Source organism: Mizuhopecten yessoensis, unplaced genomic scaffold, assembly GCF_002113885.1.
Source record: "Mizuhopecten yessoensis strain PY_sf001 unplaced genomic scaffold, ASM211388v2 scaffold11165, whole genome shotgun sequence".
NCBI lineage: Eukaryota > Metazoa > Mollusca > Bivalvia > Pectinida > Pectinidae > Mizuhopecten > Mizuhopecten yessoensis.
In genome coordinates, this window is record NW_018408912.1 from 370,481 (window position 1) to 394,965 (window position 24,485).

At 36.3% G+C, this 24,485-nt stretch overlaps 1 protein-coding gene across 1 annotated transcript in view; it reads left to right on the forward strand.

Annotated features, from left to right (window-relative positions):
* LOC110467193 (neuropeptides capa receptor-like) overlaps positions 1-24,485 on the forward strand; it is a 157,829-nt gene that overhangs the window by 114,228 nt on the left and 19,116 nt on the right. The window contains exon 2 of the mRNA XM_021524177.1: positions 7,541-8,140. Coding sequence (XP_021379852.1) covers positions 7,541-8,140 — 600 coding nt within the window. The remainder of the gene's footprint in view (positions 1-7,540; positions 8,141-24,485) is intronic.

Genomic DNA, 24,485 nt, shown 5'->3' on the forward strand with positions numbered 1-24,485 from the left:
TCACAATATACCCGTATGGAGTGCCAGAATGACAAAACACATGTTTCTTTACATTTTCACAATATACCCGTATGTAGTGACAGAATGACAAAACACATGTTTCTTAACATTATCACAATATACCCGTATGGAGTGCCAGAATGGCAAAACACATGTTTCTTTACATTATCACAGTATACCCGTATGTAGTGACAGAATGACAAATCACATGTTTCTTTACATTATCACAATATACCCGTATGTAGTGACAGAATGAAAAACACATGTTTCTTTACATTATCACAATGTGATAGAATGACAAAACACATGTTTCTTTACATTATCACAGTATACCCGTATGTAGTGACAGAATGACAAAACATATGTTTCTTTACATAACCACTGGTGTATATCTATCTTCACAACATCTCTGGTATTCGGCTGGACTGGATGTAATTTATGAGTGTACTATTATATAACCTTTTCTCGCTATTTCATAAGTACATGGATATTCTATAGTGCTTTGTTAAATAAATTTTAAGAAAATCAACTCCAACAATATATAATAATAACTTCATTTTCCTATATGAATCCATATCATATTCTGAAATTTTACAAAATGCTTATTTCTTGGTATATGTCCAGTGGGTGGATGGCCAATGTGTTTATAAACAGGGACTTTTGGGCCTGTATCCTTTGGATTTATGTAGGATGTGTTGTCAATAAATATCTGGATTTATTTAATTGTTAATATCTAAAACTTAAACAGAAAATGATTAAATAAAAGTTTTTAAATGTTCATTTCACAAGCTAAATTGGAGTTAACTCCCTTGCACTGTTTAATTGGATTGTTATGACAGAATATATGTTATGTTTGTAAATAAGTTTGGAAAGGACTTAAATAGGCCTAGCCTGATGTCCAATCCAATTGACATATATAAAGTCAATAAAATATGTTGAAATGAAATGAAATAATCACAAAATACCCGTTTGTACTGACCGAATGGCAAAACATGTGTATCGTTATATTATCACAAAATACCCGGATGTAGTGACAGCATGACAAAACACACATGTATCGTTATGTTATCACAAAATACCAGTACTTAGTAACAGAATGACAAATCACACGTGTATCATTTTATATTATTACAAAATAATGACAAAACACGTGTATCTTCATATTATCACAAAATACCCGAATGTAGTGACATAATTGCAAAACACACGTGTATCTTTATATTATCACAAAATACCCGAATGTAGTGACATAATTGCAAAACACACGTGTATCTTTATATCATCACAAAATACCCGTATGTAGTGACATAATTGCAAAACACACGTGTATCTTTATATTATCACAAAATACCCGAATGAAGTTACAGAATGACAAAACACGTGTATCGTTATATTATCACAAAATACCCGTATGTAGTGACAGAATTGCAAAACACACATGTATCGTTATGTTATCACAAAATACCATTATTTAGTAACAGAATGAGAAATCACACGTGTATCATTTTTTATAATCAAAAATACCCGTATGTAGTGACAGAATGACAAAACACGTGTATCTTTATATTATTACAAAATACCCGTATGTAGTGACAGAATTGCAAAACACACGTGTATCGTTACATTATCACAAAATACCCGTATGTTGTGACAGAATGACAAAACACGTGTATATTTATATTATTACAAAATAGCCATATGTAGTGACAGCATGACAAAACACACATGTATCGTTATGTTATCACAAAATACCAGTACTTAGTAACAGAATGACAAATCACACGTGTATCATTTTATATTATCACAAAATAACCGTATGTAGTGACAGAATGACAAAACACGTGTATCTTTATATTATCAAAAAATACCCGTATGTTGTGACAGAATGACGAAAAACAAATGTGTGTTGTTACAAAATGTCAAATACGATATACATTGTTCAATGGCAAAAATGCAATAAATACAGTTATTATGTTATAAAATATGTAGTAACTCAGTTAATCAGTAGCTGCATACGACACATCTAGTTAATCAGTTCAAACCCAGAATACATGTACAGACTTCTAACCAATTTTGCGTGTTAGTTGACCTTGCCAGTTTTCAAGTTTAAAAATCCATTGTGGTACTTCATTGCGGGATAATGTCGTAAAGGAGAATCTCAAAGTAACACGTACAGATTCATTGCTATTTTCCTTCAGCTGAACGGTGGTAACCTTTCGAGTTACGGCTAGGTGTGCCGGGAATAAGTGTGTAGCATTGCAACAGCGTGACGGACGTGACGTCAGAGGACGGAACAGACTATTCGCCGCCATTGACCTCCGTTCAGTTGGCTACTATCATCGGTATCATTGCTAACGGTTTCTGACGAGAGCACTAGTTTATCACTAAGATAGATAACTAGAGTGACGTCGATTTCAATTATATCGGAGACGAGACTGAAGAAACAACTGATCATGTGATAGGCTATAATCGCTATCTATAGAAGATAGGCGATATCTAGTTAGTCATGCATGTGTGGAACCAGATGTTTGCCTCCCCATCATTATACAATAGGAACAATTTCATTTCACAATTCAAATACATGACCATGCAATATAGCGTATTGGGCAGTGGTAAGATATTATAGCATGCTAGAGCAGAAACGATTTGATGAATTTCATAAAACAGGTAGCGCAATTAGACAGGTAACATATAAGACAGGTAACACATTAGACATGTAACATATAAGACAGGTAACACATTATACAGGTAACATATTAGACATAAAACACATTAGACAGGTAACACATTAGACATATAACACATTAGACAGGTAACACATTAGACAGGTAACATATTAGACGGGTGACACATTAGACAGGTAACACATTAGATAAGTATCGCATTATACAGGTAACATATAAGACAGGTAACACATTATACAGGTAACACATTAGACAAGTATCGCATTATACAGGTAACATATAAGACAGGTAACACAGTATATAGGTAACACATTAGACGGGTGACACGTTAGACAGGTAACACATTAGACAAGTATCGCATTATACAGGTAACATATTAGACAGGTAACACAGTATACAGGTAACACATTAGACATATAACACATTAGACAGGTAACACATTAGACATATAACACATTAGACAGGTAACACATTAGACAAGTAACACATTATACAGGTAACATATTAGACAGGTAACACATTATACAGGTAACACATTAGACATATAACACATTAGACAGGTAACACATTATACAGGTAACACATTAGACATATAACACATTAGACAGGTAACACATTATACAGGTAACACATTAGACGGGTACATTTTGTAACTCATCAATTACCTTAAATGTGTGGTTGCAATTCAACTACCTTATAACCGTGTTGTACGATGTGTTTAAGTGATGTACTTTATTCCTGCCCGATAGCTCGGTGTGTGGTACCGCAGACTATATCTCTTCGCTGTTTTCAAAGATTCAATCTATTTTATGTAAGTAATAAAAACAAAATCTGAGAAGAAAACAGAAAGTTAGTTTTAACTACACAATCTGTTTTAAAGGTTGCTGATAATCTAATCTTACCATTATAACTTTTCAAAATCATTATTAGTTCTCGAAATGTTTCTAATACAATCTGTATATTTCAGAGCGATAACCGTATGTATTAAATGGTTGAAGGTACCACCAAATTTCAAATTCTATGTTTAAACATGTCCTCACTATGTTTGTAATATACAGTTAAATACAGTTGTTATGAACAAGTTCTCCTTAAGCTTCAGTTATATATTATCTGAGCTGGTGTTTACGTGTACACCTGTTGAAATATCCTGCTGTGTTTATTTCTTTTAAAACTCCTTATAACTCTCATTGAACGTACATAACACTACATGTACTGACTATCAAACCGCCCAGAAACGTAATTTAATGTGATCGTTTTATCGTTAACCTGTTATTACTTCTTTGTCCAAGGAGGATTTTGAGCGATTAACTCGTATCTTTATTGTCAAAACAACAACATCCTTATGGTCTAACGCCCATTCTGTACTTCTTTCAAATTTTCGTGTGAATTTTCTTCAATACCTTAAGCCTGTATATCAAACGCTTTCTTATAAAAAAAAATAGGCTGGGTCCGTACTTACGCTTGGAAACAAATATCTTATTTTCATTCCTTTAAACAAACCATTTTTATTGTATTTTCGATGTAGTTTTTTTAAAATAGGAAGAAGAAATGGATTTTTTCTGTTTACTTTTTGAGCTATTTGAATTTTGATCCAGACCTTTTTTCTGAATATAAACCATGAAAATGGTTCAAATATTAGATTTTCTTCCATCTTTCGAAATCTTCATTCATTTCAATTTCAATGTAAAAAATCAGTGCCCTTTTAAGACATATATACAACATCTGTTTAATTTTAGGGAAATGATAATCAAGACAATCATCCTTTCACCAACAAGTGGCCATTTGGAAGGATGAAGTATTGTACAGATTATTATTTTCGCAACTGTACGATTATTTTGATGTTGCTTTATATGTGGTATACATGTATATCTGGCTGAGTTTTTGTTTTGGTTGTGCGATATATGAAATGTGATTTCATATGATTTACCGAAAGGAAAAGATAAAAAAAAATTGCTAGAGATCAATATTACACAAGAGCGATAACTCCATCAGTGTAGGGATTGGTGTACTCATCATTCTCCCTATAATGACGATAAACACTAATCTCTGATACGGTTAGAACTGATGTGTTATTTCATTCCTGTTCTTGTTTTGTGTTATTATCATGATATATCGTTGTATCGAATTTATATTACTGATAAAAACAAACATAACAGCAATTTGTACCGACATACGCCAACTTACACACTATCATTTAAAACACGTACAACTCCACACCAATATTTGACACAGCGGTTGATAAAGTTGTGCTGTTGGGGTTCATGGTATCTATGTCAGTCATAGAGCTATGAGTTATAAAAAAATGTCTTGAGTTTGGTCAAGATGTCTTGATAGCGTTTGTTGATATTTCTTAATGCCAACGCGATCCACCCCAAATAACGTTTATCTGACTTTGGATCATCAATCACTCAAATGACCTCGATTTTGGAGGGCTGTTCCTTCTATCTCATGTTATTGAGATTCACAAAAAAATCTCAACTAAGAACTGACTGTTCTGAGTGTAAGGATATGGATGGAAGGGATTCTTTTAATTATCCTATTGTAATGGATCCTTTATGAAAATCGCGGAACTTTAAATTACGATAGTCTTTTATAAAGGCCTGCATACAATTTAGTTGTTTCTGAATAGATGGTTATCGTATTTTACTTTCAAAATCGCTTTGACATCAAATCGTATCAAAATTGAATAGAAAAGAACACTTGTCTATAGCAACCTGTCTGAAAAGAACACTTGTCTATAGATACCTGTCTGAAAAGAGCACTTGCCTAAATCTACCGGTCTCAAAATATTGTGTAACTGGGTTGGGGGAGCGGGGGTCCTTCAGGTAACACACTCGATGTAATTGTTCAATACAAAAATGCTATGCTTAACTTTTCATTAAAGTGTGTAACGACAGAACAAGGTGAAATCTGAACGAAATGCCAACATATTTATACTACCGTATTTTTTGAAAGGATAGTATTCTTACGGCATTTCTNAGCTTCCTGTCTGAAAAGAGCACTTGCCTAAATCTACCGGTCTCAAAATATTGTGTAACTGGGTTGGGGGAGCGGGGGTCCTTCAGGTAACACACTCGATGTAATTGTTCAATACAAAAATGCTATGCTTAACTTTTCATTAAAGTGTGTAACGACAGAACAAGGTGAAATCTGAACGAAATGCCAACATATTTATACTACCGTATTTTTGAAAGGATAGTATTCTTACGGCATTTCTTGACAAAGAGGGGATAACTTTAACTGAAAATGAGTAGTATCTACAATGTACTATAAAACGGGGGATCCTACAACGATTTATTTTACTCAAAGTTCCCTTCGACTAAGAGCTAAATATCAATATATGTGGCTATATACATTGTTTGTGCTACGATATTATGGTTATTATATACTTGTCTGTGGTATGCTATACTACAAGTCCGACCCATACCGCCCGCACGCTCCATTTCTGCCCAACACGCTTAAATTTTGCCCGGTATGTGCTATATCCCATTTTACTTCCGGTTTAATTCATTTCAGAAAAAGTCTAGCCTCAGTTTTTTCTTGATCTGAGACAACATAAATTATAATGCGACATTTTCAATATCCTACCCACAGGGACATGAACATTTCTTACAGGTATATTTGGACCTGGTGTTCAGTCAGAGAAATGTTACATGTTTTAGGGGTTTAGATCGACCTTTGGTAAAAATGCCATCCCCAATGATTATATTTACGAGAAGGGTTGAAAGCTCTCGATGTCGAAATGTCGACCCCACCTAACTTTCTTGAATCAAAAACAACATTTCTAGTTGATGTACGAAAAAAAAAGCTTAGTACCGTTGGAAAGATGGATATTTTTTTCTTTTAAAAACCTCCTATATGCATTTTAAATATATTCCCCTTCCGCGGACAAGATCTCTGTTTCCTCCAAAAACACGCCATTTCAGAGTTTCAAAGTTTTTCGCAGTCACAGAGCCACTTTTTGTACATGTACAGACCTGTGGTGTGATCGGCTGGAAGCGCAGCCTTTTTTTCGCTTAAATCGCCAGCCAGCCAACACTGCTTGTTTCGGCACGTGTTACAATAGGGTTGGAAACTGTCATACCGTTTAACCTCTTATTATATTCCAATAAGTGTCTGAGCTATATATGTACCCTCCTGGGCTCAAGGCCGGTTTAAGACGACAAATATTGTGTCTTATTAGGAGTCATGAAACCGATTTTTTAAACAAACAAAAACAACACATTCTTTTATTAGTATTATGAAATTGAAAATTCCTTGACAGTCTTGTGGACGTTTGAAAAAAGAACCAAAAACAAACCTTATTTTGCGTATGGTATGCATGTATATGATATAACGACTTGAAAGATGTATTTTTATTATTATTCTTTTCGAACACCGATCAAAGCTCTAGATATTTGAATCCATTAAATCGCTTGCACGTGAATACTAAAACAAACAAGCCGGTGCCTTCTTTCGTGTCTAAAGGTTGACAATTCCAGCTTCTATGTGTCTGTATAAATTCCCTGCAGATACCATAGCTGATGTCATTGTCATTCCCATCCACCCAGCTGTACAAAGTGGTACCGTCAAAATGAGAGTTTTTAACAAAAACACTTTGAAAGTTGTAAACACTCCGTTAACATATAGTTTTATAAAGACCGACATATCTAAATATAATGAACTTTTACTGCATTTTGGAAAGACTGCATCTAATGTCTAATCTCCCTACAGGTCGGCCGCTTAATTTCTAGTAAAACTCGAAAGAGATGTTCCGTAAGTTAGGCTGCCATCGCTGTACGGAGTGCACATAGAGTGAATACCCGTACAAAACAATGTAAATAAGTTACATAATCTTCATTTTTTTTTTATTACAGCTTTGCCGCCAGAACTCTATGGATTCTGGGAAGCGTATCCATGGAGATTCGATATTGGATTCTGCATCATGAAATCGTTTATATCGGAAATGACGTCATATGCTTCAGTGTTGACCATCACCGCCTTTACCATAGAACGCTTCGCCGCCATCTGTCACCCAATGAGATTCCAAACTTTGTCTAGCCTCCCACGTGCTATGAAGGTCATATTTGTGATCTGGATTATTGCAAGTGTTATAGCCCTGCCTTACCCCCTCCATACGCGCACGTTCTATGTCGCATTTGACCCTGTGACGTCAGAACCTATTCAGGACTCTCTGGTGTGTAATATTCCGTACAAATGGCATAAACGGATGACATATATGTTCCAAGTATCGACATTTGTGTTTTTTGTGCTACCTATGATAATTATAATTGTGATGTATGTGAGAATCGGAATTACACTTAACAAAACGGATAGTTTAGTTGGGGACCAGAAGAAAAAACCAAAAGTGTCGAACTGGGTGTCAAAAAAGGGCGGAAGTCAAGTGAAAAACGGCAATAGTCTACAGGTGCCTTTCAACGTCACCAAAGCTAGAAAAGCAGTGCTCAAGATGCTATGTGAGTACAAATCTATCTATCCTTAAGGAGAGTACTAATTTGAATATTACGTTATTTGATGTCAGTACTAAGTGCTGAAAAAATATGTGAGGTGTGTAAAACTGATTGTTACATGTGTAGTAAATACTAATTACTGTTAGAATATTTGATGCTAACTTGCTACAGGTAAATTACTGAAAAAGTGTATTAGGTAAGTATTAATTTACTGAAGCAACAGGTTGTTCTCTGGTAACAGGAAACTTGTATATGACACCTCTAGCGATGTTTCTTGCAGGCTGTGTTTTTGAGGTTTTTTTTCAATTGCATGAGATAATTTAAAAGCGTCGGCTTTTTATTTGTTATAAAAACGAATACCAGTGAATTTCAGGTAAAAAGATATTTTCCAAACAATTGTTGAGCATGTCCTACTTGGTAACAAAGGAATCATCGTTCCTTGTGTAACAACCGGTAACAAAGGAATCATCGTTCCTTGTGTAACTGGTAACAAAGGAATCATCGTTCTTTGTGTAACAACCGGTAACAAAGGAATCATCGTTCCTTGTGTAACTGGTAACAAAGGAATCATCGTTCTTTGTGTAACAACCGGTAACAAAGGAATCATCGTTCCTTGTGTAACAACCGGTAACAAAGGAATCATCGTTCCTCTGGTTAAGAATTGTTCCCCGTATCATTACTTGTATGGCAGTAATAATCCATTCGAGTATCATTACTTGTAATGAAGTAACAATTCATTCGAGTATCATTACTTGTAATGAGGTAACAATCCATCAAGTATCATTACTTGTAATGAAGTAATAATCCATTCGAGTATCATTACTTGTATGGCAGTAATAATCCATTCGAGTATCATTACTTGTATGGCAGTAATAATCCATTCGAGTATCATTACTTGTAATGAAGTAACAATTCATTCGAGTATCATTACTTGTAATGAGGTAACAATCCATCAAGTATCATTACTTGTAATGAAGTAATAATCCATTCGAGTATCATTACTTGTATGGCAGTAATAATCCATTCGAGTATCATTACTTGTATGGCAGTAATAATCCATTCGAGTATCATTACTTGTAATGAAGTAACAATTCATTCGAGTATCATTACTTGTAATGAGGTAACAATCCATCAAGTATCATTACTTGTAATGAAGTAATAATCCATTCGAGTATCATTACTTGTATGGCAGTAATAATCCATTCGAGTATCATTACTTGTATGGCAGTAATAATCCATTCGAGTATCATTACTTGTAATGAAGTAACAATTCATTCGAGTATCATTACTTGTAATGAGGTAACAATCCATCAAGTATCATTACTTGTAATGAAGTAATAATCCATTCGAGTATCATTACTTGTATGGCAGTAATAATCCATTCGAGTATCATTACTTGTATGGCAGTAATAATCCATTCGAGTATCATTACTTGTAATGAAGTAACAATTCATTCGAGTATCATTACTTGTAATGAGGTAACAATCCATCAAGTATCATTACTTGTAATGAAGTAATAATCCATTCGAGTATCATTACTTGTATGGCAGTAATAATCCATTCGAGTATCATTACTTGTATGGCAGTAATAATCCATTCGAGTATCATTACTTGTAATGAAGTAACAATTCATTCGAGTATCATTACTTGTAATGAGGTAACAATCCATCAAGTATCATTACTTGTAATGAAGTAATAATCCATTCGAGTATCATTACTTGTATGGCAGTAATAATCCATTCGAGTATCATTACTTGTATGGCAGTAATAATCCATTCGAGTATCATTACTTGTAATGAAGTAACAATTCATTCGAGTATCATTACTTGTAATGAGGTAACAATCCATCAAGTATCATTACTTGTAATGAAGTAATAATCCATTCGAGTATCATTACTTGTATGGCAGTAATAATCCATTCGAGTATCATTACTTGTATGGCAGTAATAATCCATTCGAGTATCATTACTTGTAATGAAGTAACAATTCATTCGAGTATCATTACTTGTAATGAGGTAACAATCCATCAAGTATCATTACTTGTAATGAAGTAATAATCCATTCGAGTATCATTACTTGTATGGCAGTAATAATCCATTCGAGTATCATTACTTGTATGGCAGTAATAATCCATTCGAGTATCATTACTTGTAATGAAGTAACAATTCATTCGAGTATCATTACTTGTAATGAGGTAACAATCCATCAAGTATCATTACTTGTAATGAAGTAATAATCCATTCGAGTATCATTACTTGTATGGCAGTAATAATCCATTCGAGTATCATTACTTGTATGGCAGTAATAATCCATTCGAGTATCATTACTTGTAATGAAGTAACAATTCATTCGAGTATCATTACTTGTAATGAGGTAACAATCCATCAAGTATCATTACTTGTAATGAAGTAATAATCCATTCGAGTATCATTACTTGTATGGCAGTAATAATCCATTCGAGTATCATTACTTGTATGGCANATGCAGTTGTTCCTCTGGTTAAGAATTGTTCCCCGTATCATAACTTGTAAGGCAGTAATAATCCATTCGAGATTATTACTTGTAATGAAGTAACAAACCATTCGAGTGTCATTACTTGTAATGATGTAACAATCCATTCGAGTGTCATTACTTGTATTGAAGTAACAATCCATTCGAGTGTCATTACTTGTATTGAAGTAACAAACCATTCGAGCATCATTACTTGTAATGAAGTAACAAACCATTCGAGTGTCATTACTTGTAATGAAGTAACAATCCATTCGAGTGTCATTACTTGTATTGAAGTAACAATCCATTCGAGTGTCATTACTTGTATTGAAGTAACAATCCATTCGAGCATCATTACTTGTAATGAAGTAACAATCCATTCGAGTATCATCACTGATAATGAAGTAACAATCCATCCTAGTGTTATTACTTGTATTGATGTATCAATCCATTCGATTGTCATTACTTGTATTGAAGTAACAATCCATTCAAGTGTTATAAATACTTGTATTGAAGTAACCATCCATTCGAGTGTCATTACTTGTAATGAAGTAACAATCCATTCGAGTATCATTGCTTGTAATGAGGTAACCATCAATATGACGACACTCGAAAACAAAATGAGTCAAGTCTAGCTAAATAGTAGTCCAACCCTCAGTAACCAGTCCCCAATGTTTGAGTTATTACGGTAACGTAACACTTGTATTGAAGTAACAATCCATTCGAGTATCATTACTTGTAATGAGGTAACCATCAATATGATGACACTCGAAAACAAAATGAGTCAAGTCTAGCTAAATAGTAGTCCAACCCTCAGTAACCAGTCCCCAATGTTTGAGTCATATGACGTAGTCCAACCCCCATTTACCAGTCCCGAATGTTTGATTTATTACGGTTACGTAAAGTCTAATACACATGTCGTAGTCCAACCCCCAGTTACCAGTCCCCAATGTTTGAGTTATGACGGTAACGTTACGTCTAATACATGTGTCGTAGTCCGACCCCCAGTCCCCAATGTTAGAGTTATGGCGGTAACGTAACGTCTAATACATCTCTCGTAGTCCAACCCCCAGTTACCAGTCCCCAATGTTTGAGTTATGACGGTAACGTAAAGTCTAATACACATGTCGTAGTCCGACCCCCAGTTACCAGTTCCCAATGTTTGAGTTATTACGGTAACGTAACGTCTAATACACATGTCGTAGTCGAACCCCCAGTTACTAGTCCCCGATGTTTGAGTTATGACGGTAACGTAAAGTCTAATACGCATGTCGTAGTCCAACCCCCAGTTACCAGTCCCCAATGTTTGAGTTATTACGGTAACGTAACGTCTAATACTAATGTCGTAGTCGAACCCCCAGCTACCAGTCCCCTATGTTTGAGTTATTACGGTTACGTAAAGTCTAATACACATGTCGTAGTCCGACCCCCAGTTACCAGTCCCAAATGTTTGAGTTATTACGGTAACGTAAAGTCTAATACACATATCGTAGTCCAATCCCCAGTTACCAGTCCCCAATGTTTGAGTTATGACGGTAACGTAATGTCTAATACACATGTCGTAGTCCAACCCCCAGTTACCAGTTCCCAATGTTTGAGTTATGACGGTAACGTAACGTCTAATACACATGTCGTAGTCCAACCCCCAGTTACCAGTCCCGAATGTTTGAGCTATGACGGTAACGTAAAGTCTAATACACATGTCGTAGTCCAACCCCCTGTTACCAGTACCAAATGTTTGAGTTATTACGGTAACGTAAAGTCTAATACACATGTCGTAGTCCGACCTCCAGTTACCAGTCCAAAATGTTTGAGCTATTACGGTAACGTAAAGTCTAATACATATGTCGTAGTCCAACCCCCAGTTACCAGTCCCAAATGGTTGAGTTATTACGGTAACGTAAAGTCTAATACACATGTCGTAGTCCGACCCCCAGTTACCAGTCCCCAATGTTTGAGTTATGACGGTAACGTAACGTCTAATACATATTTCGTAGTCCAACCCCCAGTTACTAGTCCCCAATGTTTGAGTTATTACGGTAACGTAAAGTCTAATACATATGTCGTAGTCCAACCCCCAGTTACCAGTCCCCAATGTTTGAGTTATTACGGTAACGTACCGTCTAATACAAATGTCGTAGTCCAACCCCCAGTTACCAGTCCCCAATGTTTGAGTTATTACAGTAACGTAAAGTCTAATACACATGTCGTAGTCCAACCCCCAGTTACCAGTCCCCAATGTTTGAGTTATTACGGTAACGTAATTCTAATACACATGTCGTAGTCCAATCCCCAATTACTAGTCCCCAATGTTTGAGTTATGACGGTAACGTAAAGTCTATTACACATGTCGTAGTCCAACCCCCAGTTACCAGTCCCCAATGTTTGAGTTATTACAGTAACGTAAAGTCTAATACACATGTCGTAGTCCAACCCCGAGTTACCAGTCCCCAATGTTTGAGTTATTACAGTAACGTAACGTCTAATACACATGTCGTTGTCCAACCCCCAGTTACCAGTCCCCAATGTTTGAGTTATTACAGTAACGTAACGTCTAATACTCATGTCGTTGTCCAACCCCCAGTTACCAGTCCCCAATGTTTGAGTTATTACAGTAACGTACAGTATAATACACATGTCGTAGTCCAACCCCCAGTTACCAGTCCCCAATGTTTGAGTTATGACGGTAACGTAACGTCTTATACATATGTCGCAGTCCAACCCCAAGTTACCAGTCCCCAATGTTTGAGTTATTATGGTAACGTAAAGTCTAATACACATGTCGTAGTCCAACCCCCAGTTACCAGTCCCCAATGTTTGAGTTATTATGGTCACGTAAAAAAACACCAGTTACTATTGGTCTATATACTAATGTGCTAGTTACATGTAGTTACATGAAAACTTTACTGTGACACAAAGTAATTAGAAAATAGGTAATTACACCATACATCAGTCACCACCAAAACAAATTCAAATTCACAACTTTATTTGCACATTTAAAGCTACACCGTTGTTTGAAGGCAATATACACAAAGTTACATGGGGCGTGTATATCATGCTAAGACAAGTTCATAGTATTCTATCAATTGTCTTATACTGTCAGCAGCACACTGTCCTCAGTTTTAAAGACTGTTTAAAAAATAAGCAAAAGTTAGTATAAGCTCCATGTTGTTGGGATCAGACAAAATTTGTTGTTAACAGATGAAAGTCCACTATGGCCTTATTTGGCACAAACCTTTTAAAATATTCTTTTCTAGGATGTTCATTTATAGGACAGTGAATGAAAATTTGTTACTTCCATCAAGAAATTTTAGTAAGCCATCATGTCAACAAACACAATATTAGTGAAAAAGATACTTTAGTAATACAGTGTATAAAATCTACACTTTTATACGTTAGCACTAACTTCAGTAACTATTTAAAACTTTAGCAAACAAAATTATCTTTTTGTATTATTTACAACATAAGCAATGTACAATTTATAATTTTGTAAAACCTTGACACTAACATTACAGGAATTGATATATGGGTCAATGCAAGAGTTTTTCCCCAATCAGCAAATGTTTACTCCATACAAAGCACTACATTTGTAGAGCCGATACATTGTTTTAAGTGTACATGTAATATGTAGACTATAACATATCTCCAACCTGACTTATAGACCATCGGTACCACAACATATCGGACATTACAGAATGACATAAAATATAGTACACATTAGCTAGTGGGGAGTATTAACAAAATTTACCAAATTATACAGGATGTAGACGCCCGGTGTTAAGTATCGCTTCTCGGAAAACGGACGGAAACGCTGTAAACGTTTGCCTTGATGACCCAACTTCTGCGTGGCTTTGTCACATTTTTATGGTCCATTTTTATGGTCCATTTTTAGGCTAAAATGTATAGTTTGATTATCCAGGTCCTGTGTTTACAAAAATTTCTCTCAAATTCACGTCCGCTGTTTAAACTCAAACCTTTATTCAAGTGAAAGGGTGATTTTTGAAATGCAAATAATTTCTTTTTAACATACCTGAGATTTATAGTTGCCATGTTAGGCTTTTTTCTGTACACAGCTGAGATTTATAGTTGTCATGTTAGGCTTTTTTCTGTACACAGATGAGATTTATAGTTGTCATGTTAGGTTTTTTTCTGTATACAGATGAGATTTATAGTTGTCATGTTAGGTTTTTTTCTGTACACAGCTGAGATTTATAGTTGTCATGTTAGTGTTGTTGTTTTTCTGTACATAGCTGAGATTTATAGTTGTCATGTTAGTGGGTTTCTTTCTGTACACAGCTGAGATTTATAGTTGTCATGTTAGGTTTTTTTCTGTACACAGATGAGATTTATAGTTGTCATGTTAGGTTTTCTGTAGACAGCTGAGATTCGTACCTTCAGCAATTTCACGCACAGTGTTTGAAAAAAATACATTTTTTTACACATAAAGGCTAAGTTTATATTAAGTTCTGAGAACACAGCCCCATCTGACATTACATAGACATTCATGGACCATAAGTAATTAGATCTTAGTAAAACTTGCTAGACATAATACAAAATACTGATAAAAAAAATGGCTTTACTGAAAACATTAGTGTGTCGATTGGTCTTTTTATCTCATTAAAAAGCACAAGTCAAAGCACTTTAATCAAAACAGTACTTCATCATGTTACAGTAAATACAATTCAATAAACAAAGTTAACATGCATTAATCCCGAATTGGTGCCAAGTACGAATTATAGGTTATGATTATAGGCCTGGTTGAAGGAATTCTAAACCTGTGACCTGTAGCACTCGATACCAACAGGTTAATGGCCAAAAAGGAATAAAGAAGATGAGCGTTTTAACACATTTTACCCTCGTGTTGTTGAATATGGGTGGCAAGGTATATTTACCCTAACTTTGTAGTAATCCATGCCAGCAAGTCACTGGTCAACTATGGATATTCCAGGCCTTTCGGTATTTCAGAAAAAAATCTTTTTAGCGTTTCAACTTCACCACGAAATTTAGCCTTTCACTCGCAATGATCCTGACTTATATGCGAGTTATGTAGGTCGCATGGGCCTTTTGGTTTAAACTGGTCTCCATTACTTGTGTATTAAATTTAAGAAATGCAACCCAGACTGAACATCAGATTTTAACCGCATAAAGAAAAGAAAATAAGAGGTAGTTTCAGTTCGCTTATATGATAAGTATTCATGTTATTATAAATACAAGGAAAATAACAAAATATTCAACCTATAAACATCAATTCAAAAGTTTTTACAAATATGTAAGATGAATAATATCTATAAGGTATTGACGGACGACACTGATTCAATGTCTACTGATGAAAAGAACAAAAAGTCGTGTGTCTGACATTTAAAAAACGTCTTTGTAGCAGATATTTGTTTTCATTACATGGTCTTTAACATCTAGCTTGTTCATGCCTTATTAAACGTAATATACTATTGATACATTTGTTTAACATATTGAGCCTGAACACCAGATAAATAAGGCTAATAACATACAATGGATCGTAGCTTACAAGTTACACAGTTTACGTACACGGGGCGTGTTTACAACGCACCTATGGGCATTATACAGCAATATGCAACGAATTGGTGATAGGTATTTTTTTCTAAAATACAACATTCGTTCCGCTTACAATAACTATGAAACAACTTATATTTATTACTCTTGTTGGCCCGGATGATACTCAAAACTCGAACTACAAAAGTTAGTACTTGATAAAGGATCACATCAATGCTACTAAATAAACGGAACTACAAACAATAGAAAGTGATCAATTATTTAAGCATTGAACTGAGCGCGCATTATGTTGTTTGTTTGCAAAGCTGTGTCATTCAAATAGATCATAAATACCATACAAAAACAGTTCAATACTTATATTTACGTTTTCTCTGCCTCTTATGTTCTTTTTTAACTTATAATTTATAATTAAAATTAAAAATGCCCGCCTTATCGACAGTCCACACAATTTCGTTCAATAGTTTGAACAGCGTATTGTCGCGTGCTGATTGGCAAACAAAGTAGTACTTTGAAATTTTAACAAACACTTCAATTTTATTCCACAATTCAGTATCAATACAATTGCGTATGATATGTCTATAGGGTGATTTAAGTTTATCAATAGAACTCTGAGCTGAAAGTTAGATTTGAAATTGTTTCGATTTTTCCCCGGAACAAATTTCGCGCATGGACAAATACAGTGAACACCGTAAATCCGACCTTGCCCTCCACGAGGGAGTTATTTTTGGAAGTTAATTCGAACTTTTCTCTTTGCTCATTTTGTGAAGAATCCAGGCGTGAATTTATTTGTTGATTGTATGGGAACCTGACAACAGTCGGTAGATTCTATAACAGCCTCGTTATTTGACATGTCGTCAGAAACTGAGGAACCGTGGATGCGAGACGCGTGAAACTGATAGCGTTTGAAGTGAGTGATCTTGCGACGGAGCACAGGTTCGTTACAAATGTCTGAAATGTTTATGTGTGCTGTGACTCATATCAGTAGGTCTGTAACATATGTGTCAGTAGGTCTATAGAATATGTGTATTTCAGACATTTATAACGAACCCCTGTTGATCAGTGCAGTGTAACAGACGATATTTCTGATAAATTGCATGAGCGTTAAAATTGTTTCCATTGCCGGCATTGGTGATTTCAACCGATGTGCATTTTGTACGATATTGCAGACCTTGGTCTTGTTTTCGTTGTAATAAAAGTGTTTTTTATTTTATTTTGTATTTTGCACATAAATTTACAATGACATTATCAAATCTCACAATGCCCAGCGATATTTCAGCAGCCGTCAGGTTTATTTACATTGGATATTGTAGTTCCGGTCAGTGTTGTAATTAATACGCTAAGAATTGTGTCGCGTGCGGCATGGTAATTATATCTCGTGCGGCATGGTAATTAAAGTCCCATCAACGACACAGCTTTCAAAGAGGCTATATAGTAACAATGCCATGCAAATGTAAATATATAAGGATTAACTTGAATATATCTTTTATGTTATGGAGATATAACACAAAAAAACGGAGTGTACTCTAAATAAACCGCGAAGAGGTTTATGATGAGAGTACACTCCGTTTTTTTGTGTTATAGCTCCATAACATAAAAAATATATTCAAGTTAATCCCTATAATTTAATCTACTATACACAATCCCTGTGGAAATCAACTTTTATTGATGGACTCTTTTCTGTTAGAAATTATCACGCCGCTGTATCAGCCAATCAAAAGCGACGTTACAAACGGCGACGTTTTTTCTTATGTTATGGGATGATAACATAAATGTTTAGGCCAATGAAAAGGTTTGTTACAAGCAAGATTAAATTATATACAGTTATGGAATAGGTATGAGGGGAATATCAAATGTACAGTCACCGAGGTGAAAAACAATTCCCCGAGGCGGCGACGCAATGATAAAACAATGATACTCAAAAACGGACTTCAACGTTAGTACGTGACCAAGGATATAAGCAATGATACTCAAAAAATGAAACAAATAGTGTTAGAACATGACGAAGGATTCCAGCAATGATATTAAAAAAAACGAAACTACAAACGTTAGTGCAGAACTACAAACGTGAGTGCGGAACTACAAACGTTAGTACGTGACCAAGGGTTATAGCGGATAATGTATATTTGGATGCACGCGTACGATTTCAGCAATGAGTACGTGACCAAGGAGTCAGCAATGATACTCAAAAAACGGAACTACAAACGTGAGTACGGAACTACAAACGTGAGTACGGAACTACAAACGTGAGTACGTGACCAAGGGTTATAGCGGATAATGTATACTTGGATGCACGCGTATGCACACCACACTTACACGTGTACAAAAATACATAAACGTAGTACCCATACATCAATAGATACCTGTTGGTGTGTTAACCTAATACAGATTAAATTCCGTAAATACTTCGATTCAATGGAGTAGCAGATCTGCCCGTATATAGATGCAATATAATTTTTGAGATACCAGTATAAATTTCACCACAGTTAAACCATCGCGTGTGCCTTAATGGATTAACGTCAAGCATTCCAAATAAGATTTTAACATGAAATTATTTCTATTTCTATAGATACTGCACCCAAAAAAACAGGTGCTGAGTATTGTAAGTCGTGAAGGGAGCCAGGCCGATAGATATGTGTATGAGTATTGTAAGGCGTGAGGGAACCAGGGCGATAGATATCTGTATTATTGTAAGTCGTTAAGGGAACCAGGCCGAAAGATATCTGTATGAGTAATTGGTGGTCAAAACATATAATAGGAAGAATGAACAAAAACTCTTTTAAAAAATCAGCTTTGATAAGGAATGTGGAACTACAAACGTGAGTACGGAACTACAAACGTGAGTACGGAACTACAAACGTGAGTACGGAACTACAAACGTGAGTACGTGACCAAGGGTTATAGCGGATAATGTATACTTGGATGCACGCGTACGATTTCAGCAATGAGTACGTGACCAAGGGTTATAGCGGATAATGTATACTTGGATGCACGCGTATGCACCCCACACTTACACGTGTACAAAAATACATAAACGTAGTACCCATACATCAATAGATACCCGTTGGTGTGTTAACCTAATACAGATTAAATTCCGTAAATACTTCGATTCAATGGAGTAGCAGATCTGCCCGTATATAGATGCAATATAATTTGTGAGATACCAGTATAAATTTCACCACAGTTAAATCATCGCATGTGCCTTAATGGATTAACGTAAAGCATTCCAAATAATATTTTAACATGAAATTATTTTTATTTCCAAAGAATCTTCAACCAAAAAAACAGGTGATGAGTATTGTAAGTCGTAAAGGGAGCCAGGCCGATATATATCTGTATGAGTAATTGGGGGTCAAAACATATAATAGGAAGAATGAACAAAAACTCTTTTAAAAAATCAGCTTTGATAAGGAATGTGGAACTACAAACGTGAGTACGTGACCAAGGGTTATAGCGGATAATGTATACTTGGATGCACGCGTACGATTTCAGCAATGAGTACGTGACCAAGGGTTATAGCGGATAATGTATACTTGGATGCACGCGTATGCACCCCACACTTACACGTGTACAAAAATACATAAACGTAGTACCCATACATCAATAGATACCCGTTGGTGTGTTAACCTAATACAGATTAAATTCCGTAAATACTTCGATTCAATGGAGTAGCAGATCTGCCCGTATATAGATGCAATATAATTTTTGAGATACCAGTATAAATTTCACCACAGTTAAACCATCGCGTGTGCCTTAATGGATTAACGTAAAGCATTCCAAATAATATTTTAACATGAAATTATTTTTATTTCCAAAGAATCTTCAACCAAAAAAACAGGTGATGAGTATTGTAAGTCGGGAGGGAACCAGGCCGATAAATATCTGTATGAGTTTTAGAAGCCGTGAAGGGAGCCAGGCCGATGGATATCAGAATGAGTATTGTAAGTCGTAAAGGGAACGAGGCCGATAGATATTTGTATTATTGTAAGTCGTTAAGGGAACCAGGCCGATAGTTATCAGTATGAGTATTGTAAGGCGTGAAGGGAACCAGGTCGATAGATATCTGTATGATTATTGTAAGTAGTGAAGGGAACCAGGTCGATAGATATCTGTATTATTGTAAGGCGTGAAGGGAACCAGGCCTATAGATATCTGTATGAGGATTGTAAGTCGTGAAGGGAACCAGGCCGATAGATATCTGTATGAGTAATTGGTGGTCAAAACATATAATAGGAAAAATGAACAAAAACTCTTTTAAAAAATCAGCTTTGATAAGGAATGTACCTGGTCATCAGCCAGTTTTTGAGAAAGATATGTCAAGTACTTCGTGAGAAATAGAGAAAAAACATTTGAATTACAAAACTCCAAGATGGCTGTCTGGCTGCCATCTTTTTTTCCTTCTCAGCCCCAAAATTAAGAAATGAACAACAAAGGAATAAGGGTAGCCTACAAATGAGCAAAATATGTCCAGTTTACTCAGATAATTGCGATAACGGACTTACTGTCAGGTAGGTTTTGAGAAATAGCGATAACAGATTTGAACAGCCCAACATCTAATGTGATGGGCTAAAATGAATTACTATACACTTGCAGAGCCCATGGGAGGACCTATCCTACCATCATGCCGATATATAAGCAGTGCTACTCTCCTAAAGACCCATTCAGGAGTACCTGACCGGTTCGTTATATCAACCAGTATCGATGCTAACGTTTCTGAAATGTTCTTCGTGTTTGTAAACAGAACATACGATACTGTTAACGTACACAATTTAGCGGTACTCTGATTTTAGCGCTTTAAATATTGCGCTAAATTATGATTTCCCGAATTGAAGTTCCTTTTTAGCTCACCGGGTCCGAAAGACCAAGTTGAGCTTATGCTCTACCGTGGCGTCTGACGTCCGTCAGTCCGTCATCCGTACGTCAACAATTTCTTCAAACGACTTCTTCTTCTTAACCACTGATTGGAATTTAAGTAAATTTGAAGCATCCCTAGATGTTGGGAATTCAAAATTGTACAAATGGTGGGACTGACCCCCAGGGGGCTGAGAGGCGGGGCCAAACGATGGCAATTTGGCTATATTGCTTTAAGCGACTTCTTCTCTTGAACTAAGAGATGTATATTAACCATATTTGACCAGAAGCATTCCTAGGTTTTGGGGATTTAAAATTGTACAAAGGGTGGGAATGACCCCCAGGGGGCTGAGGGTCGGGGCCAAAAGGCGGTAATTTGGCTATATTGCAATAAACGACTTCTTTTGTAGAACTATGCACTGGATATCAATCATTTGGGTGGTAGCATTCATGGCAGGCAGGGATTCAAAATTGGTGGCTGACCCCCTGAGCTAAGGGGTGGGGCCAAACATTGTTTATTACTTGGCAATGGTTGAGATTCCCACCCTATAACCATACTTAACCCCAGGGTCATAACTTTGAAACGGTTGAGATCCCTACCCCAAAACAATATAAACAAATGCTGGGCATAAAGAGACAAACACAGTCATAATATAAGAATATACCCTGGGTTCTGGCCAAACCCCTAGGAACCTAGTTTCTGTGTCACAGCTTGGAAACAGTTGCGATCCCACCCAATAACCGTATACACAATTCCTGAGTATAAAGAGACAAATGCAAATATGCTTCCAGGTTGGCTCTGTGGTCTGCACCACCCTTGGATACTTAACCCCTGGGTCATACTTCGAAACGGTTAAGATCCCCAACCTAAAACTATATATACAACTGTCTATATAGAGACGAATGCAGTCATGGTATTATAATTGACGCCAGGGTCTGCCCCACCCTTGCAGACTTAACCCCAGGGTCATAACTTTGAAATGGTTCAGATCCCCACCCCAAAACTACATATACAATTGCTGTGCATAACGAGACATACGCATGAAAAGTCTGATGCAGATATGCTACATGGATTGGCCTAGGGTCTGGCCCATTCCCTCAGATCTTATTTGGAGAATATTTTGCCATGATTCCTTAGATATCCAGGTGAGCGCTACAGGCCCTCTGGGCCTCTTGTTATTGTTTACTTAAGGATTGGTTGTCATATTTTTGACATGTAAACTACATCGGGCTTGCGATATATTGAATGGTGAGCGTTAGCGGACTATGTTAAATATATCGCAAGCCCGATGTAGTTTACACGCCAATAAACGTCAAATATATGACAACCAATCCTTATATTTATATTCCAAACCAACAATATTAGTTGTGCAATGTTGCGAGTATAATTAATTGCTGTTTTAAAACTCTTATACACACCGACTGGGTCAGCGGTAAATTGTTCGGAACAGCCGGGTAGTTTCGCATTTCACAGTCGTTGTCAAGGGCAACCAGGCCGACAAAAACAATAAACAAGAAAGTTCCACATTAAACACATCAATTTAATAATAGATTTTTTTATCTAAACGCATATATGTCAATTACCAATTTGTATACTAACTTGTGACCATTTTAATATATGTTGTGGTCATTTAGCGATTTAACTGTCATACAATAACATTTTAAGACACAACACAGCGGAACATCGCCACTTAGCGGTAATTAGGTCAGTGTATCACTACACTGACCTAATACCCGTTGTAGTTCATTGGAAAATATGTTACAATGGGACCAGTAGAGTTATCTAGGCCCTATGCAGTGCAAATGTAAATATTATCAAATAGTTTGTGGGTGCGTTAACTCACCAATTCATTTATCTGTTAAAATTCGATTATGCGCTTGAGTTACCTTTTTTCTGTATCTAATCCTTACCAACCATTGTACAAAACTGAAATGTTTTATTCTTGTAAGAACGTTTCAATATCTTTAGCCTGTTCTGTTCTGACTAGCCTCGTCGTATACATGATCCTGGCTACTGACCATTCCGTACACAGACGGCGGTGCGCGGTCAGTCTGGTTAAGGGCGATATAGTGATCAGGTGCGCCTACCACTCCGTACACGGGCGGCGGTGAACGATCAGCCTGGTCAAGGCTTGAGTAAAGTTGGTTCTGACCGGACGTCTGTGGCTCTCTTTGGAACCTTTCGGACTTTTTCCTATTGCGATACATGCAAACTACGAAAACTATCACCATAGCAATGGCTATCACGACCTCCGAAATGGCTCCTACTATTACACCGATGTGGAATGACTGACATGCGCACCTCGAAGTTATAGTTGTGTCGTCATCAGATATCGGACGTGTAGTACTGCCGACGCACATCGCCGCTAGTTTGGTGTCACACTGTCGTACACGGGGTGAGAGACTGCCGTTGGTTATGACTGCTGAGAGACAGTGTAGCGGGTCATTCTGGGGTTGGTCCTTATTGTACCACTGGAATGTCTGATCACGAAAAACAGCAACACAAGCTGACGTTATATTGTATGTTTCCATTGCTGTCTTCAACTCATCACTTGAATAATCATCAAACTTAATAAAAAAAAGGCTTCGAAAGAATGAGAAACGTGGGTTGAGTGTATATAAAAGCAACCCTTCTCTGCATGAAGAACATGGAGTTGTTAGAAGGCTGACATTCCCGTCACTTAACCAAACAGTTTTACAATTCCCGATACTGGAGTCTGGTGGAATATCAACTGGTTCAAACACAGCATAGCCACGGGAAACATCAACAATGATGTCGTCCAGTAAATGTGTTACAATGTAAGCTCTAGAATACAAATAATCTAATCGAGTTAAGTTGTCTGGAGGTCCACCACATTTACACGATGGCAGTACCGAATGACCAATAACAAAGGCTACTTTACACTGGTCGTAACAATCTTTTATCGTATTCCAATTGATTTGGTGTCTTCGAATTTTACGGTCTGCTCTGAGTCCTATTTTGATCCATGGTGTATAGATCACACTAGATCCAATCCAAACCTCCGACTCTTCTTGTATACCTTGAACACTGACGTGTACGTCGGACAGGGAAACATTTGACGGAAATCCTATACCAAAAACGTCACAGTCACTGTCTACGATGACGTCATTCCAAGACTGACGTGACGGAGTTATTGTGACGTTAAAGTCGTATATCTGTTGTGCACCACAATAACAGAGTAAAACGACTAAGATGATATAACTATACATCCTAGACGTGAGAGTCCTCTCTTAGTAATGTGTTCACAGCATCAACTATACATTGACTAAGGTGTGTATAGTAACACCAGCCCTTCAATGTTAAGTGATGCACTTCACTGTACTATAAACGTGCATCACGTGATACAAAATCGGATATAGACTGAATAACCACTAATACTGTGATATTGCATTGGTTTTTGTTGATATTTATAAGAAACCCAATAATCAGGTGATAGTACATTGTTTTTTTTATTGTAGATAT